The following is a 20,499-nucleotide window of genomic DNA, read 5'->3' as shown; positions in this document are numbered from 1 at the left end:
GGGAAGGCCCTGTAGTATTGCTTGACTTTTTTTTTTTTTAAAGCCAAATATACAAAAACAACACTTATGATAAAGCAGTGACAACAGGTTTAATTCTGTACCCCACCCCCTGCTTTTCTTGAGACAGGGTCTCGCTCTGTTGCCCAGGCTGGAGTGTAGTGGCATGATCATGGCTCTGTGGCCCTAAGACAGTTTCAGAGAGGTTCCTTTCACCCACTCCGACCCCGTACTACATGGGAGATTTGAGTGTTTCACCTATTCTGAGACAAGAGTGAAGAAAGAGTATATACTACTTTCATATATGAAAGAAGTATTGGATTAGGCATGGTAGCTCACGCCTGTAATCCCAGCACCTTGGAAGGCCAAGGCGGGTGGATCACCTGAGGTCAGGAGTTCGAGACCAGCCTGACCAATATGGTAAAACCCTGTCTCTACTAAAAGTACAAAAATTAGCTGGGTGTGGTGGTGGGCACCTGTAGTCCCAGCTACTGGGGAGGCTGAGACAGGAGAATTGCTTGAACCCAGGAGGCAAAGGTTGCCGTGAGCCTAGATCACGCTGTTGCGCTCCAGCCTGGGCAACAGAGCAAAACTCCATCTCAAAAAAAAAAAAAAAAAAAAACCCGCTAGGATTTAGAGTCAATCTTCAGTAATTTTAGTCTGTGGGAACTAAACTTCTCTGGGTTGCTAAGAGAAGGCTTGTAGAGTCTTTCAGGAACTCTCTCATTGGACTGGGTATTAAATACTATAAACGTCTCCTATATCAAAATCTCTCCTTCCTTGTCATCTAAATTGTTCTACATTTTATAAAATTTACCAAAGTCTACTAAAAAAGTCCCTCACTGTAGATCAAGGATCTTCAGAGACTGGGCGCAATGGCTCACGTCTGCAGTCCCAGCTACTCCGGAGGATGAGGTGGGAGGACTGCTTGAGCCCTGGAGGGTGAGGCTGCAGTGAGCCATGATTATGCCGCCGCACTCCTGCCCAGGTGACAAAGTAAGACCCTGTCTCAATTAAAAAAAATCTTTAGACTTGTCCTTATTACTTAAAATGCTTTGGGTCTGGCTGTTAGATACATCCAGAAATGAAACTTTAATTTGTAAATACAACCCTTTAGTCAGCTTGAAATTCAAAAAATACACTGTGATCAAGAGGCAGAATTTTACTTGGCAAAACTGTTTAAGAGTAAGAGGACTTTTAAAGGCTATATAACACAGAGAATCTGGCAAATAGAGTTAAGAGCAAATTCTAGAGTTGGATTTTACTGTTAAGACTTTAAGGACTCCCAAGCCCAGTTACAGCTTCCTTAGTGCTTGAAAATGTTTTGTCATCTAACAAAAACCTTTGTGTAATATGAGTATTATAATCTATCTTTTAACCTGTGATCATTCCCCTTAGTAATATAATCTGACCCTAGAGTTAATAACAACAATCAATCACCCCAGAGAGGAATCACTATGGCAAACAGCAGCTCTGCCATTTTTCTCTAGATTCTAAGGAATAGTGGAACTGGCTTGCAATCACTAGAAAGCTCATAAGAACCTCTCTTGCTGACACGCTGAAAGACGACAAACTAAGGGTGAGGGTTAGTATCTGTGGTAGCTGGGTCAGCCCCAATCAATCAACTTCTAAACCAATTACATTGAAAAGCTTTATCTGGAAAACATTTGGTGGTTCCTCAAAAAGTTAAACATAAAATTACCATATGACTTCTAGTATATACCCAGAATAACTGAAAACTGCCCAAATATACAAAAATGGATAAATAAATGGTTGTATATCCATACAATGGATTATTCAGTCCTAAAAAGGAATGAAGTACTGATACATCATACAACATGGATGAACCTCAAAAATCTTATGCTAAGTAAAATAAGCCAGACACAAGATACACATACCGTATAATTCCATTTGTATGAAATTCCCAGCATAGGTAAATCCACAGAAATAAAAGGCAGATTGGTGGCTACTAGGGAGCGACGGGATGGAAGAATGGGAGGAGGATGCTTACTGGGGACAGGGTTTTATTTTGGAATGATGAAAATATTTTGAAACTAGAGGTACTGGTTATACAACATTGTGAATTGTAGTAAATGCCAATGATTGTTCACTTTAAAGTAATTAATTTTATGGTATGTGAATTTCACCTCAATTTTTTAAAAAAGCTTTCTCTAACTTAGGAATTAAATTAAGGCATTTATAAATGCTTTACAAATTAGTTTCCATAATGAGGTAATTTTTCATTTTAAATCAACAAAGAATCATTTTACATTTTTATTCAAAACATACCACCACTCACCAATCCATGGCTCATATGCTGCTTCCCTTAATGAAAATGTAATTTCTAATTTCACTTATAGCACACTTTTTTTTTCTCTTAAATTCTTGAGTTGTCATTTATCTTGTTATGGCCCATTTCATCCCAACCACAGATAATGCAAGTTATATTTATTTCCAGTTACAATGACACATAAAAATTCAAGTGAAAAAAATCCCTGCTGTTTTAAAATGTAATTCCCATCTCCTTCTTTGGTCAAGATTTATATCAATTCCACAGACTGAGATGCTAAGAAACCATGTCGATTTCAGAGTGAGAAACTAAAGAACTGATTACTTAATATTTTAGGAACCTAACATTAGAGGAGGTTATTGGACCAATTATAAGACATTTGAAAGAAATGGTCCAGAGCCACAGCAACACTTACCCTGTGTATAATCTACTACAAAGTCATTTTTTTGGTATAAAATCTCTTTCTCAGATATATAGTCATATTTAAAAGTACTTATATCTACCTTTATAATATAGCAATGTTACATATAGAAATCTGATCAATAATTTCAACAAATTAAAAGGTATGAAATTCACTTATTTGTGTTGATCCTCAAATCACTGTAACTTGCACTCTGTGCTCCCCCTGTAAATATTGCTTGTGAATGTTCTGTGCTGATGCCGTTCATTTTTACCACCAAAAAAAAAAAAAAAAGTGGTCTATTCTCACCATAATTAAGAGCTTCCGGTGCTGTCCATTTAATGGGAATCTGCTTTAAGCCAGAAGATGAATACACTCCACCATCCTCTTGACGAGACATTCCAAAGTCACTGATTTTCAGAACATTATTTTCACCTACCAGGCAGTTTCTTGCAGCAAGGTCCCTAGGTTACAATAAGACATAGAAAACGCCTATTAAAACAAATTGAAAGCCACTTTCACATTTATGATTTCCACATTTTGCATTTTTACATTTGCCATGTATTTATTTATAATGAGGTTAAGAATGCTTGTGATTTACCAGTCCTCATCTTTTCTGTCATAGGTAAAAAACATCCATGAGAACATATGCATATGGAATAGGCCACATGCTAGTTTTCTAGGTACCACATATATTTCCATTTAAATAGAAAAACACCAATTCTAGCTTTAAAAGAGAAAATTACAGAGGAGAGGCTAAGCAAACTTGGCATTATTTTTCCTTTGGCTTTCCTAGAGCAGCATTGTCCAATAAAGTAGCCATCTGCCACATGTGCTACTGGACACCTGCAATGTGGCTAGTGTGACCAAGAAACTGAATTTTTCATTTTATATACTTTTAGTTACATTTAAATAGCTGCATGTGCCTAGTAGATACTGAGTAGACTCTGACAGACAATTCTTAGGGCTTCCCAAAGGTTGGAAAGTGGCTGAGGTACCAGAGAGGTTGGCAACTCTTTTTCTGCTGCATCTGGCCCCGTCTCTCTCTCGCCCCCCTCATCTTGTCCAGTCTCCCTATCATTTACTATATCCCAGCCTCACTGGGCTTCTTTTTGTCCCCAAATGCAGGACGAGTTCCCTAAATAAGGCAAGCTTGTTTGCACTGTATACCCTTTGCACTTAGCTGTTCCCCTTTGCCTCCAGTGTTCTTCCAGTTTTGCATACCTGGCTCCTCTTCATTCATTCTTAGCCCAAACGCTCTCTCTTCAGAGAGTTCTTTCCTGACCACTCTAATCTTCCAAAGTATTTCTGGTGGGGAGGACATTCAATAACCAAATTCATATACAGCCATCCCTTGGGATCCATGATTGGTTCCAGGACCCCCCTCAGATACCAAAATCCAAAGATGCTCAAATTCCTGATATAAAATGGTGTAGATTTGCATATGCACATGCTCCTGTATACTTTAAATCATCTCTAGATTACTTATAATACATAATACATTGTAAATGCTATGTAATAGTTGTTGTATTTAGGGAATGATGCCAAGGAAGTTTGTACATTTAGTACAGACACAACCATCCATTAAAAAAAAAAAAATCTCTGGATGGTTGAATCCACAGATGTGGAACTTACAGATATAGTCATATATAAAAATAACATATAACCAAGTGGAGCTTGTCCTAGTAACACAATGTTGGTTTAACATTTTAAAAGTAATTGATGTTATTCACTAGAGTAACAGAGTATAGGAGGGAAAAACTTGATCATTCCAACTGATGCAGAAAAAGCATTGGACAAAAATTCAAACCCACTGGTAAAACTCAATCTAGAAATATTAAGGAATTTATTTAACGTGACAAAGGGCATATACAAAAAATTAAATCCCGAACATTACACACTTAAATGGTGAAAGGCTAAATTGTTTTCTATTGAGGTCAAAGCAAGGATACCTGTTTTCACCACTTCTAGTCAAAGGGATCTCTTGGAAACAATTTTACTTCTTTTCTGATATCTGCCTCTCAATTTTGTGTTTTCTCTTATGTCTTTTTCAATTTGAAAATCTGATGTTTTTTACATAGAAAATCTTTGGGAATGTTTATAACAATAACTAGAATTAATGATTTACAAGGTTGCAAAAATACACAAAGTATTCTTGTAAGCAGCAAACAATTGGAAAATAAATTCCATTTACAGTAGTACCAATAAAGCAAATACCTAAAAATAAATCTAACAAAAGACAAGTCCTTTATACTTCAAACTACAAAACTTGACTGAAAAAAATCATAAATATGTGAATATTAATATGGCAATTCTTCCCAAATTAATGTATAGATTTAATGCACTCACAACCAAAATTTCTGGCTGATGTGTCGTAGAACTAGATAAATGGAGTCTAAAATGTATATGGAAATGAGGGGTTCTACAATAAAGTAATTTTAAGAAAGGTGTACAAAGTTGTAGGACTTACCTAACCTGATTTCAAATCCCACTAGAAAGCTACAGTTCTCAATACAGTTTAGCATTGGTAGAAATGTTTATAGCTCAATTGAATAGAACAGAGAGGATCTAGAAACAGACCCACATATGTATAGTCAACTAATTTTTTTGGCAGAGGTACAATGGCAATGTAGTATGCACCTCCTAACTCTAGTCAGTGGGCCAAATGCCATCATCCTTGGTCAGAATGAGTTTTTAGTCACTGCAACACTTTAGTCGTGTATAGGATTTCATTGTTAGATATTACTCTGAAGAAAGTACTATGTTTTATAGCTACATACACTTCTGTTGTCATAACTATCTTCATTGCATCACCAGTTTAGAGATTTGTCCTCTGAAATGAGGATTACATTTCTATGAGAGGCCAATCTAAAACTAATTTAGAGATATCTCAATTCAGTGTAAATAAAATTTCAATAACATTTACAGAAAATGCTACTTCCTTTGGGCTGCATTAAGTTCAAGTGAGTGGAAATGGGATCTTTTTGAGATAATCTATGCATTAAATAAAACCTTAGGCCTTTAGGCCATAAGCATGCACTGCATACTCAGTTTGCAAATATTCTAATAAGTATTAAAGGAGACAGAAAAAAGGATATGGTGTCTGGGCTAAGAAGCCAACAATCTAATTTGGGAGATAAGGTAATCATACACCTTTCTTCCTCCTTTTCTCTCTATTCTCTTCTTTATTAAGCCTACTGTTGCCCAGTCCTGAGTCACACTTTGGCAGACACACTAGTACTCCCAGCCTCTTCACACATAAAACTGCTAGAGAACAATCAGTGTGAACCTGTGTGTTACAGACTGCAAATCCTATATGAATTCAGAGGTGAGAAATCTCATAATAGGCTGGTGTTGTCATTCACCTGAGGTATCAGAGATAGCTATATCTCACCACATGCAGAGGGATATAACAGCAAATGCTGCTCACTGCCAAAAGGAGATGGAAATGTTCCATTTATGTCTGCCGAGTAATCTTATTTGAAGATTCAAACTTCTGAGTGTGTACCTTACAAATCATACATAATATGAGACAGGTTAATTAAGGATTAAATAAGAACAGAGAGCAGTTACAGGAACGCCAAGGCCAGCAGGCAATGGAGATGAGTAAATTTTCTTCACTGTCTAGAAAGCACAATGGTGCACGTCTTGTTCTGTGGCTATGTTCACTCTTACAGCAAATCGTACAGTAAGCCAGGAATCACCATAAGGCTGAGCCAGGGTTCTCCTTTGCAATGCTGTTACGTAAAAAAAGTTAGAGACATTTTTGCTTTTTTTTTTTTTTTTTTTTTGGCATAGAAACTATTCCCACTGGGTCTGGATAATATTGAGCCACAAATAACTACTAGCACTTATGAGGAGAAAACCTCTTTAAGGCCCTGGAGTTTCCTGATTCTGGCTGAAACATGGCATAAAACCAACAACCCAGGGAGTGAGGATTAAATGAAGCATACTTCATTTGCTCTACTAGATTCTGATAACAAGGGGAGAATTATTATACAAAATGTATTTATATAGTTAGCTGCAAGCATATTTGGGGGACATTACAGTAGTTAAAAGCACCAACTTTTAAAAATATATGAATTACATTATTTTCTAATAATTTTTATATCACTTATACACAGATACATGTTCTTTAAAAATTTAAACACAAAAGAATGTGACCAAACGTTTCCCATCAGACTTTGCCAATTTCATTTGACTCATTGTTATAAATTTAGATACATACATTCTTATTATATAAACTTGTACCACATGTATATATTTGTTTACAAACCTGACTTTAATTGTACATTTCTTGTTCTGACATTTATTCTAATATCATTTGATGTCCTTCAAAAAATGTTAATAATTTCCTCCATACAGGCCAAGTGTACTGCTTGGCAGATTTATTTACTTTTTTTGTTGACAACTGTGAGTATACGGTTCCATTACTTCTTTCCCCTATTATTCTTAGTTAACATATAATAATTGTATATATTTATGGGACAGTGATATTTTGATATGTGTATACAATATGTAATGATCAAATCAGGGTAATTAGCATATGTATCATTCTCAAACATTTATCATTTGTGTCATGAACACTGAAATCTTCCTTTCTGGCTTCTTGAGAATATAGAATAAATTAACCTTATTCATTCTACACTACTACAGAACACCAGAACTCTTTCTATCTAGCTATATTTTTGGTATCTACAAACCCAATCTCTTTCCATCCTCCCCACCTCTCTACCCTTCCCAGTCTCCTGTACCTTACAGTTCTACTCTCTTCCTTCACGAGCTCGATTTTTTTTAGCTCCCACATGAGTGAGAACACGCAGTATTTATCTTTCTGTGCCTGACTTACTTTGCTTAACATAATGTACTCCAGGCTCATCCATGTTGCTGCAAATGACAGGATTTCATTCTTTTTAAACGGGTAAATAGTATTCTATCGTGTACGTATACACACCACATTTTCTTTGTTGATGGACATTTAGGTTGATTCCTTATCTTAGCTATTGTGAATAGTGCTTTAATAAACATAGGTATCCCTTTGATATACTGAGTTTCTTTCCTTTGGACAAATATGCTGGATCATATGTTCTACTCTTAGTTTTTTTTTTTTTTTTTTTTTAAGAAACTTCCTCACTGTTTTCCATAATATATATATTAATTTACATTCTCACCAACAGTGTATAAGAGCTTCCTTTTCTCTGCATCCTTGCCAGCATTTGTTATTTGTTTGTTTGTGTTTTTTTTGGAGATGGAATCTTGCTCTGTCGCCTGGGCTGGAGTGCAGTGGCACGATCACGGCTCACTGCAACCTCCATCTCCCACGTTCATGCGATTCTCTTGCCTTGGCCTCCCAAAGTGTTGGAATTGCAGGCGTGAGCCACCGCACCTGGCGTTATTTGTCTTTTGATGATAGCCATTCTAACTGGGGTGAAATGGTATCTCACTGTGGTTTTGATTTGCATTTCCATAATGATTAGTATTGAGCTGTTTGAGTTTCTTGGATATTCTGGATTTTAGTCCCTTGTCAGATGAATAGTTTGCAAATATTTTCTCCCATTCTACAGGTTGTCTCTTCACTATGCTGATTGTTTCCTTTGCTGTGCAGAAGCTTTTAAATTTAATATAGTCCCATTTGTCTATTTTTGTTTTAGTTGCTTGTGCTTTTGAAGTCTTAGCCATAAAACCTTTGCCTAGACCAATGTCCTGAAGCATTTCTCCTATGTTTTCTGAAGTAGTTTTATAGTTTAGGTCTTATTTTAAGTCTTCAATCCATTTTTATATATGGTAAAAGCTTCAACTTTTAAGTATTACATCATTTATTAGCTCTTGGAAGTTTGGAAATTTACTTACTCTTAGCTTTAGTTTTCTCATTTGTGAAATGGAGATAATTGTACCTACAACATGAGGTTTTTGTGAGAATTAAATATATAAACCACTTAAACAGAAAGTAGTCAGTGTCAATAAATGTTAGTCACACACAGATACAAAACCGTACGTTCATCATAGGAAGACTTGAATTTAGCCTCAGAAACAATGCATCGGGGAATCTGCCTCTTTTCCCTTTCTAATTAGATTCAACTATTTGACAATTTTCTCTTCACATGAATATAAAAGACACTTAGTTTAGTTCTCCTAAAATACACTTAAATAGTATTTACTATATGCTGGGTACTATTTGAAGCACTTTTTATATGTTAAGTCACTCAGAAATTACCGTACTTATGATCTCCATTCCTATAGATGATAAAACTGAAGACCAGGAAGCTAATCAACTTGCCCAAGGTCACAAAGCCAGTAAGTGGAGGAAAGCAGAAATTGAATCCCAGCAGCACAGCTCCAGAGTCTGTAATTTTAGCCACCTACTATAATGCTTCTCAATATAGCTAATAATTCTCTTTCAGAATGTAATCAAACAACACACAACTTAACCCATGGCCAATGGCTATAACTTTTGAATTTTAAATAAGAGCCAAAATGGATGACCTTTAGGAAAGGAAGTGACACTTCAAACTCCCTCCCTGCCCCCTAAAAACCAACAAAACAAATAACCTATATAATACACATATAAAAATCTGTTTTCTAATGAAGCAGCCAAATGTCACCAACTGCTTTGAAACAATATAAGTGTCCTGATGAAGGACAGTAGGACTGCCTGTTTCTTGCAAAATTTTGCACACAGTAACAGAAGTGGAACCATAAACTGTCTCTTAGAGCACACCAGGAAACTGAGGTTGGGCAAGGTGGGGTGTCTTTGGCAATAGAGGTGGTATGTTGAGCCCTTTTTTAAAAAACAAAAACAAAACAAGGCAATACCATAGCCACTATTTAGCTGATGGCTAAATAAAAGTGATGGGATCAGAGATTGACCAAAAAATAAATGGCTAGCCAGCTTCTTCTGCGTGTCAGATGTTGTTTATTTCCATTTCAGAATCTACCTTATTTCCTTTGAACAGAATACATAAATATGAAATCTCCCTACATTTCTCATTTTCAGTGCACTGCTGATTTCACTGTTTTCCATTCATCATACTGTTCCTCACCTCTTCTCTTCCCTTTGCAACCTCCTTTACCGCACTTCATACCTCTCCCTGCTAAGTTCTGTGCCCATTACTAACGGGGCACTTATGTCTAAAAGAGGCCCCAAAAGGAAGCCTGCAGCTGTAAAACTGTGAAAATTAGTACCATTATTGAAGCGTGTCTGTTCTCTCTCTTTGAAGAATTGTTCCAGTGCCACAGACTTCTGGGAAGATGAAAACAGAAGTCCCGCCTCTTTGAATGCAGCTATCAACTGATGTAGAGTGACAGCATAATTTGTGCTTTTTTGTTCAGGGTTGGTTCAATGCCCTACAGATATTTATTGTGAGAGCAAATGACTGCTTATTCTTGAAGGATCTCTCCTGCTACCTGTCAGGACACTCAGAATACAGTCTTCTCATTTACTTAAAGCCACTGTTAAAATGCATATATGTTACTTGTGGGGAGGGAGGTACATATTATACCACTTACTCATATTTTAGCATAAATTATTCGAATAGATAATTGAATAGACATCACAGTCTTAAGGGATTAGGAGGACAGGGCTGATATGTTCTGACAGTGGGAAAAAATAAGGGAAAACTGGTTGAGCAGAGCAGGCCTGGGTGAGACATGAAGTAGGCTTTTAAGGAATAGTCAGTTTGGGCACTGGGTGAGTTCTGAAGGGTATGACAGAGCACTGGGTGGGGGCAATAATGCAGACATAACTTATACAAAAATTTGTATAGGGCTAAGCCCTGATGTATTTATTCTATATCAGGTTATTTCATCTCAGTACCAGAGGAATATCCCACTGGTGGCTTGGATGCCTCAACCATTGAGTCCATTTACTATATTGGAGTAAGGTTCCTCTCTCTGGAGAAACAGAGGCCTGTGGTGATTCCCTTCAATAAGGATGCTGCCTAATGGCTGGAACACAAAACAACCAGGTTGTTGCCTGACACAGCTGACTGTAATCACTTATGGAAAATACTGCAAGTCATCTGGCTTTCCTTAAAATGGCCATGCTCAGCACAGAGAAGTGCTTGCTGCTTTTGGATCTTTTATCTCATTTCCTTGGGTGACTTCCCTATAAGAGAATTCTGTTGGACATTTACAAGTGCAGATTCCACATATTCTTTTCTTTAGCTTAGAAATCATATTCCTAGATAAAGGGAACTCATACTAAATATGAATGTTGAGATAACTTGGAACCAAACATATAGTGAGAAAGCTTGTCTTAAATTTACCCGAAAAACCCAAGTGGACCTTTCTTTGCATTTAATTACTGTGATTAATCTGGATGGTTTATAGTTTATGAAATGGGTACTAAATTTGTATAGTCAGATATAAATCTCTCTCAGTCAATATTTCTGCTCCCTATCACCTGTGGGCCACATTGTGAAGTGAAATACCAAATCTCCAGGCACAAATTTTAAATAAATATTGATCTATTGTTAAACCTCTTAATAAAGATTCTGGTCTAGAGGAACTTGGTGGGGGTACAGATTAAAAACATTTAAGTAAATGTTTTAATCTCTTCAGTTCACAGAAACATATCAAATTTTACTGGGTAATTTAATAACAAAACTGAGCTTTTGTCTTAAGCAATCAAATTAAAGGCCACTAGCTGTCTGAGGCTACAATAAAATGCACTACAAGGACCTGGCTCAGAAGTTACTCTCAGTATTGATGGCAATAGCGTCTACTCCTAAAAGACTTCTAGAAGAGAGATTTAAAAAACATCCACCCACTCCCATTCTGAGACTATGAAGTGAAAACAGAAGTACTTGCCTGAGTGACAAATAACATAACTTAAAATGTTATACTTGGATGCAATAAGTTACCTGAGCAACAGACAGAAAAAAAGTGACAAAACCACTCCTTACTGAATAGCCGTCATGATAATGGCTATCATTTATTGAGTCCTTTATATGTGCCAGATACCATTTCAAATGTCTTTCATATAACCCATGCTCTTTCAATACTCAACTTCATGCATACTAATCTGTACGATAAATACTTCCACAGATTTTTTCCATAAGCAGTGATGCAAACATTTGCATTGTTGGAAGTTCTGGACTAGGGATTAGCAGAGTTTTCACCCAGTGTTTTCTTTAATAAGCTGTATAAGCTTATATGTTCCACATTTTCCTGGACCCTGGAAATGAGAGCACCAGTTCTTGACTTTCTGAGCATGAGGGCTGCTGAATAATGTCGAACAATTTTATGATCCTTTGCACCACACATCAACCCTGTTGTCATGTTTTATAATGGCTGACAGCAAAAATACAACATGATGAAAAGCTACATACAACATGATGAAAAGCTACTAAGAATTCGACAATGTTTTGAAGTGAATTTACACTCTACTAATCACAACAGTAAAAGAACAGTGCATATAGATAGATATATGCCAGACATTATTCTTATCTGGTGATGCTGAATAGACACTTGGAACACCTGCAATAATCTGGAGGAACCAGGGGTCCGTGGTGCACCAGCTGGTGGCCAGCATATGACCCTTTCAACTCTAACGTTCTGTATACTCCAGGTTAAAGGCATTGTCTTTCTGTAACTAGCCAGATGAATCTAGCCTCACAGAGGTGGTAAATGGTCCTGGCAAAGAGCTTTCCATGTTGCCAGTACAACAGTGGGTGTCAGCAGCTAATGAATACAAGTCACACTCAGAGGGTAAGTTAGAAGAGTTCCACTACCCAGGAGCTCAACTATAACAATGCAGGTATCCTCTAGCTTGCCTTTGCTGAATAACTGTGGATGACAACCAAGAAATCACACTTCCCAACCCTGTAAGAATTTTGGTAACCATTGATTGACACCTATTATGTATCAGGCACAATGCTAGGAACTTAACCTATTATCCCTAATCCTAACAATCACACTCAGAGGCATAGATGTCTTTGTATATGGATACAGAAACAGGCTCAGAGATTAAATAAGTTGCCCAAGATCACATAGCTGGTAAGTGGCTGAGTATGGAATCTGTTTTGCTCCAAAGCTCTAGTTCTTTGTTTTCCACAGTGTTTAGTGTTCTTTTGGTTTCTTTGAAATACTATTCATTTTATCTTGATAAAAGTTACACTCTTTAATCCCTGAGTAGATAGATTTCTGCCATTTTGTTCCTGGGAACTATTTTCTTTCCCATTTAAGACTAATGAAATAAAGCCCCTGACTTAGTACTTAGGCTATGAAATAAGAATATATTGGGAGGACTAAAATATGCATTTTTTTCTGTTCTATTTTCTATAAGGGCATGTAACAATTCCTCCATAATCATTTGTTATTGTTTATAATTTCATGAAGTGATATACATAGTCACACTAAGACCTAAATTAAGATATAAAAGGCATTTAAAGATACAGAGCAACTGTTTAATCTGTGATGCACAAGGTGCCATAATGAGCCTCAGGAACATTTAAATTTTTATATTCTGCAAAATGTTCAGCTACTAATGAACAAATACACCCTAATTATAGTGGAATGCACCTAGATTTAGATACTGAATGTTCTGCAGTGGTTAACTCTTTGCAGGATTTTCTTTGTACAAGGGATGCCACTGACTTTGTACTTTACCAAGAATGCCAATAATGGACTATGTCCCCTAAATTCTCCCAACCAGACACAGCTACATGGTCAGCTTGCACATTTACCTCTGGTTTGGGGATGTCTGATGCCTAGGCCACTCTCCTGGGTGGAAAATGGCAAATTCTTCATCTGGCATATCATCACAAAAAGCATTTTTAGAGTAGTTTTGGTCCCTACATACAAAGGGGAAAAATATTTATTGTAGCACCAGTATTCTGTTAATGGAAAACAGTTTTCAGTATTTATAGGAATTCAAAAGAAGTAATGACTTTTTCATGTATCTCAACAGTTCTTTCCTTGCCTCCCATTTACATTCTTTTAAAATGAAATTTTCATTATTCCCATTTCAATTTCTAATGTTGCTTTCTATGTTTCTGAAGTAATATCCCAGGTGACTTTATAATAAATTTCCCTTCAGTCCTATGATTGCTTGCAGTGTAGAAAACTGAAATAGAGTCTAAGTTATGAATACAGGTCTATTTTACAATAATTCATTTTTATCTTGAAACAAAGATCTGAAATTCAATTTCTTTTCTGTCTCTATAAATTTTCTTTCCATAGTCAGGAAAGCTTTCTTTATCTTTGTTCAATTTTAATTCTGCATTATATTTGATAAGACTTTATGGTATTAAGACTTGATTTCATATGCATAGCTACTTTTCTCGTAGCTCTACAAGATAAAGGTTTTTAAAAATATTTACCTAAAATATTCACCAAATGTCCTTCCATGATTGTTATTCATTTTGTGATTCTTTGATGTAATCCACAAAAAATCTGCATTGTGCATTCATGAAGGATTATTTGAGCAAATATTGACTTTGCATTACATGTGTCCCTTTGGTCTGTTAATGAAATTTGCTTTTACTAACTTGCAGACCAGTTACATAAAAGCGTCCTTTTGGTCTCTTAATGAAATTTGCTTTTACTAACTTGCAGACCAGTTACATAAAAGCATCTGAGAGACTCCAGGTGGACAAAATAATTTATATAAATGCAAAATTTATAATGCCTGAAGGGTTTGGAAGAATTTTCGCAAATTTATAGCAATTTCCAAATTACAGGAAGAAAAATGTGACAGCATTCGGCAACAGTGTACAGCAATGTAGGCAAGTGGGTATCATAGGATCTTGGTGAAATTCAATGTGAATTACTTATGTAAGAACTAAGACATAGGATTTTAAAATTCTATGAAACATCAAATGGTCATTTTAGTGCTATTAGGCAGTAGGCCTTTTATATTATTCAAAATATTTTTTATACATGCCAGTTTATGGTAAATAATCTCTTGAGGAATACAAATGAAGAGGTATGGGGAAGGGGATTCCATGCCCTCTCTGGGTGCACCACCCTCCAGCACCTCCCTCATCTTTAGCTATCTGGAAGCTCTGGAAACACTGTTCTTTTGGGTTTTTATGGAGGCTTCAATACACAAGCATGACTGATTAAACCACTGGTGACCAATTTACCTTCAGCCCTCCTTCACTCCCCAGAGATTGGGGGATGGAGAAAAAAGTCCCAACCCTCCAGTCATGCCTTGGTCTTTCTGGTGACCAGGCCCCATCCTGAAGCTCCCTAGGGGTTGCCAGCTGTCAGTCAACTCATTAGCATATAAAAAGACATCATTTATGCCAGGAAAAGGGGACAAAGACCAAATATATATTTCACAATATCACAGTCAACTCCCAGTCTTCTAATGGGATCTGTTACATCCAAAGGATATATGACTTAAAAGATACTGGGACATTACTAGAATTCATTTTTTAGTCATTAATACTGTAATTTGTCCAGTCCATCATATTGTATGAATATGTCTCTCAGAGTGAGGCCACTCAGGTTTGCAGGTTTCCAAAGCAGGAGTGGTCTCAGAAAACATACAGGTTCACTCTTTCAGGCATTTGGTATAATTAAGCTAAGAGACAATGCCATCTCTTGCTCTGAGCCTCTTTTAAGGTAATATAATATTGGATTTCTCTCATATAACTCACTTGTTCATTTCTTTACCCTCAGCTACTATTTTTCCTTCTGTTCATTCATACCGAAACTTTTCTGCCTTTGGAAGGGACATTAGGTTTGGCTACCCTGCTTGTCTAGACTATAGGCAACAATCCTAGTCCACAAGTACCTCCCCCTCAGACCACTCCCATTCAGATAGGGTAAGGTTACACTGGGGCAGAACTAGTAGGCTATTTTTACTATCAAGCAATATAGTTGCATTCATTGTTAACTCCAATTCTGGCAGAAGGCCCTCAGGATTTCTGACATAAGGTTTAAGAACTGTAGTTACAAAGTAATTAGGGTCTACATTTGCAACCACTTTTAAGACCTTGTTATTTTGGCACAAATGGTAATGAATCTGACCTTAAATACATGCCAAAGACAAAATGTAACTTGGACTATAAAAGGTCCAACATATTTGACAATGATGGTGGAGAAAAGAGATGATCATTTCTGGTTATTTGATCTGGGAACTGAATCAATCAGGAAACATTACTAAGTCTCTATTATGCAGATGAATTTGTATGTTCTAGGAACACTACATTCCATGGTTATTGACTGACATATACACAAAAACCCCTACTATTTTAAAATGGAAAAGACATACTTCCAATTTACTTCGGAGTTTTTGCAAAGTACCATTTTTGTTAATCTTATAATCACAGAATTTAGCCATGTAAAACAGGATATTCATTCATGTATATGTATGTACATATCAACCAGCTGGCACACCATTCATTTATTGAGATCTTACTCATAGCAAGTCCTCTGTTATATACTGCAGATACAGATAAACTAATTCCTTCCCTCAAAGAGTTCAATTCTATAGGAGATAGTTATGCAAACCCATAAATTGCAATATTGAAAATTTCAAGTTTGAAGGTAATGCTGAGAGGTAGGCTCTCAGAGACAGATGTGGTATGAAAAATGAAGCCGTAACATTTTGTACTTCTTTTGTATCTAGGCTAACCTAGCAGAATGTGGTAGAAGTGATTCTATGAAGTTCTGGAGTGTAGGCCACAAGAGACCTTGCAGCTTCCAACTTTTGTCTTTCTGGAACATTCCTGATACCGTGGAAAGAAGCCCCCGTGAGAAACCATGTCGAATGAGAGGGACTCAATCTACAGCCAGCATAAAGGCCCCAGACATGTAAATGTGAGGGTATGTTATACTCTCCAGCCCTAGTAAGGCTACCAATGACTGAAGCTACAAAAGTGATTCCTGGGTAGAACAGTGGAAAACCATTCAGCTGAGCCCAGCACAAACTGTTGACCCAAACTGACAGAACAATAAGAAATAAACAGTTGTGAGTTAAGACACTACATTTTGAGACACTATACTATAAGACAAAATACTTTGGGGTGGTATTTTATGAATCAATAGATAACTGGGACAACAGATTTATTAATAGTGCAAATGATAGCTCAACAGTAAGAATGGGCAGAGTTGGGGTTAGAGATGAAAGAAAAATGATCACTGTTCAGGGAGGGAGCAGAGCTAATTACTTGCTTTTTTCTCATTCACACCTGATAGAAAGCTGTTGCAGGTGCCTTCTCATTGGTGTAATAATGTCTTCTGTCTTGGCCTCTCATCTTCAACTTTGAACTCATTTTAACTGGCTTGTTATGAGTTACAAACCTAAATTTTCCCTCTTCCAAGCTTTGGTGCACTGACATCTGCCAGGCTATTAAGTCATATCTCTGTTAAAATATACCCCAACAGACAGACAGACAAGATGGAAGCCCTGTTGCTAACATAAGAAAATGAAAAAAAAAAAAATCTCATGGCTAGCAGGATGAGGGGTTGGTCCCAATGTTATGCCATAAGTTTTCCTGTAATCAAGCAGAAACCAGCTCCTGAGAAGCATTGCTGAAACAACTATAGCTGGAAATTTTCCCAACCAACCCTGATAGACTGCTGGATGCCAGATGACAACCCCTTTCCCCTGCCTTGTGGTCTTGCCATAACTCCAATTGGACAGAGGACCTGTTTTATAAACACTGTTTATTGATAGACAGCCAGTTTCGGTCAGCTGAAGGCTGCATGCAAATTGCCTTTATGTCAAAAAGGTGAACTACAGGGCATGAAGAGCCAAGTTCCACCTTACTTTAATACTAAAACGCCACCATAGAATGAACATGGGATGTATGTTACATATGTTTACCACCTACTATGCAAGTGCCTGATTTCCCTCATGGTCATAGATTTTCCCCAACTCGGCTCAATATATATACATAAGACTGAGTCTGTGATATATATGTGCGTGTGTATATATATATATATGTGTGTGTGTGTGTGTATATATATGTGTGTGTATATATATATACATACACACACACACACACACACACACACACACCAGTTCCCTCCTCCCACCTGGGTGGTGTGCACTTTATTTCCCTAAAAGTGACCCTTCCCTCATCTGAGGATAGTTCCTCCCTTTGAAAATCATGTTGTCTCCTTTCCTTCCTCTCTGGATCTGATGACCTTTTGTCAACATCTTCTAGGAACTGCTTCTTGGAATACCTTTGGCGCCAGCAAATGCCATACACCGAGAATTCTACTACTACCACTTTTAGTCTGATACAAAGAGAAGGAAAATTTAAACCTGGCATATTGAAACTAATTTAGAGGCACTCGATTTAGAGCAATACAGATAATGATGACCCTGAGCCATCAATAGTGGTCACCTCTTGTAGGTATACCTGGTGTCGGAAAGTAGTAACATGTGATAGACAATTTATAATTGTTTCCATAAACAATTTATTCATTCAAAAAATATATATGTAGCACTTACTATTTGCCAGGCACCGTTCTAGGCAAGGCAGGGAACAACAAAAGACAAGAATTCATGTCCTCATGGAACTTTTATGTTCCTTTGACAGGACCTAGTTAAATAATACATCATCAAATAGGACACATAAAAAAGAATTACTCAAGGATCTCTTCCTTATAATGTAAAAAGGGAATCTACAAAAGGGGAAGAAATGGGGGAGGAAAAACAGGAGCAAAGAAGTGAGACAATTATGACTACATAATTGTTGATTCATCTCTTTAAAAAATGGAGACAAAATTTTAGATGGCGTCAACATGCTAAGTGGAAGGGAGGAAGTGAAAAGTAAAAATATCCCAAAGTCGCTCTCTTGTTCACATACATGAAAATAAGGATTAGGATGTAAAAGGCAAGACTGTTAAGTATATGCTACCAAACAGAAGGTGTGACAATATTGCTATCAAGAAATGAAATTTGAGGAAAAGGCATCAATTAGAATAAAAGGAACCATATTTCTAAAAGGTGGAATTCATGAAAAAGATATGTTAGTTACTAAATGGCAAATGCAGCAAATATAGTGAAAACAACAAGAATCAAGACACATTGTAAGAGCAAGAATAAAAGAAATACAATTCAATAGAGATATAGACATGATTCAGAAAGGAGCAATATATAAAACATGTAATAGATGGAATGTCAGCAATATCAGCACAAATGGAGTGGGCAGCATTAGAAGCAAGTATTAAACAGGGACCAGAGGACCTCCTTCTAAGCAAAGAGCAACTTAGTTAACAATAGTAAATGAAAATGGAGGCCACCTTGGACTATCTTAATACTATCACTAATGAAAGACAGGGTCATCAAATTCTATCCATGTGAAAACAATCAGCAATTATGGAATAACACACTATGCCAGCATGTGGTCTAATTATTAAATAGGCACTGATGTCATTTTGGGGAAGTTGTGTCTGCTTCACTGCTCAGCTTATTTGAAGCAAGACTGATGAAGGCCTCTGAAAACACCTTACTGGGAGCAAATGTGTCTCTGAGAAAGAATGAGCCAATCTACTAGGACTTTCCAGCTATAATCTCAAACATTATTTTTAAAAGTTAACTGGTTTAGGTTTTATGCAGCTTAGGTATTTGGGTGACTGACTACTAATACAACAATAGACAAAACAACCATTGTGCAATAAGGAATTCACTTTATTTTCTGAATGTTTTCATAATCTATTAGCTATAGAATAGACATATAAATCTCATCAAACTGCCATGAAGTTATTGTCTAAAACCCTATCAGACATCCAGAGTAGTTTATTAAGGTTTTCCTTATATTCCAAATAATATTTATGTTAGATGATCAAAGAATACACTAAGTAGCAGAAATGTTTTTTTAAAAATGTTTAATATTTTATTCAAAAATTTTTAGGCCGGGTGCAGTAGCTCATGCCTGTAATCCCAGCACTCTAGGAAGCTGAGGCAGGAGGATCGAGCGCAGGAGTTCAAGACCAGCCTGGGCAACACAGTGGGATCCTGTCTCTATTAAAAAAAATGTAAACCACAATGTGATATCACTGCACATACCCACCAGAATGACTAAAACTCAAGACTGACGGTAACAAGTGTTGACAAAGACATGAAGAAACAGCAGCTGTCATACATTGTTGGTGAGAACATAAAGTGGAACAACCACTTTGGAAAACAGTTTTGTAGTTTCTTATAAAGCTAAATGTAAATTTTTTCCATAGAACCCAGCAGCCACTCACCTTCTAGATATTTTCTCAAGAAAAATAACACACTGACACAAAGACTTACATATGACTATTCAGAGCAGCTTTCTTCATAATGGCCCTAAACTGGAAATAACCCACCTGTTTATCAACTGGAGATTGGAAAACAAACTAATATATTCATACAATGAAATACTCAGAAATAAAAAAGCATAAACATACGCAATAACATGGATAGATCTGAAAAGCATTATAAGTTACAAAAAAAAAAAAGCTAGAACAAAACACATTGCATAGCTCGATCTAAATGAAATTTTAGAAACATCTAAGCTACAGTGACAGATGAGTGGTTCCCTAGGGCCAGAGATAGATAGGAAAAGGATACTGACTGCAAAACAGTGCGAGGGAACTTTTGGGGATGATGGAAGTGTGGTAATGATTACATGACATGACTATATGTATTTGGCAAGACTCATCAAACTGTACCTTAAAATTGGTGCATTTTATTGTATTTATAGTGCAATAAAGGTGATTTAAAAAATAGGCACCTTAAGATTCTTACAAATATATAATATGCAAGCCTTGTGTGAATCTGTTGTTTTTCCTGAGTAAATATCTATTTGTAACTATATAAAATTATAAAGTTAATGGTGTTACTAATAAAGAACTTGGGATGGCATGTTACTGTGGATTT

General features: G+C 36.6%; 1 protein-coding gene across 19 annotated transcripts in view; it reads right to left on the bottom strand.

The window, feature by feature from the left end:
* Nucleotides 1-20,499, bottom strand: part of FER (FER tyrosine kinase) — a 450,919-nt gene that overhangs the window by 4,424 nt on the left and 425,996 nt on the right. For all 19 annotated transcript variants that reach the window (XM_063724214.1, XM_063724217.1, XM_024247225.3 and 16 more), the window contains one exon: nt 2,997-3,151. In XM_063724214.1, the coding sequence (XP_063580284.1) occupies nt 2,997-3,151 (155 nt within the window). The remainder of the gene's footprint in view (nt 1-2,996; nt 3,152-20,499) is intronic.

This window comes from Pongo abelii, chromosome 4 (genome assembly GCF_028885655.2).
Source record: "Pongo abelii isolate AG06213 chromosome 4, NHGRI_mPonAbe1-v2.0_pri, whole genome shotgun sequence".
Lineage (NCBI taxonomy): Eukaryota > Metazoa > Chordata > Mammalia > Primates > Hominidae > Pongo > Pongo abelii.
Note: the sequence above shows the minus strand (reverse complement) of the source record. Positions and strands in the feature narration are given on the sequence as shown.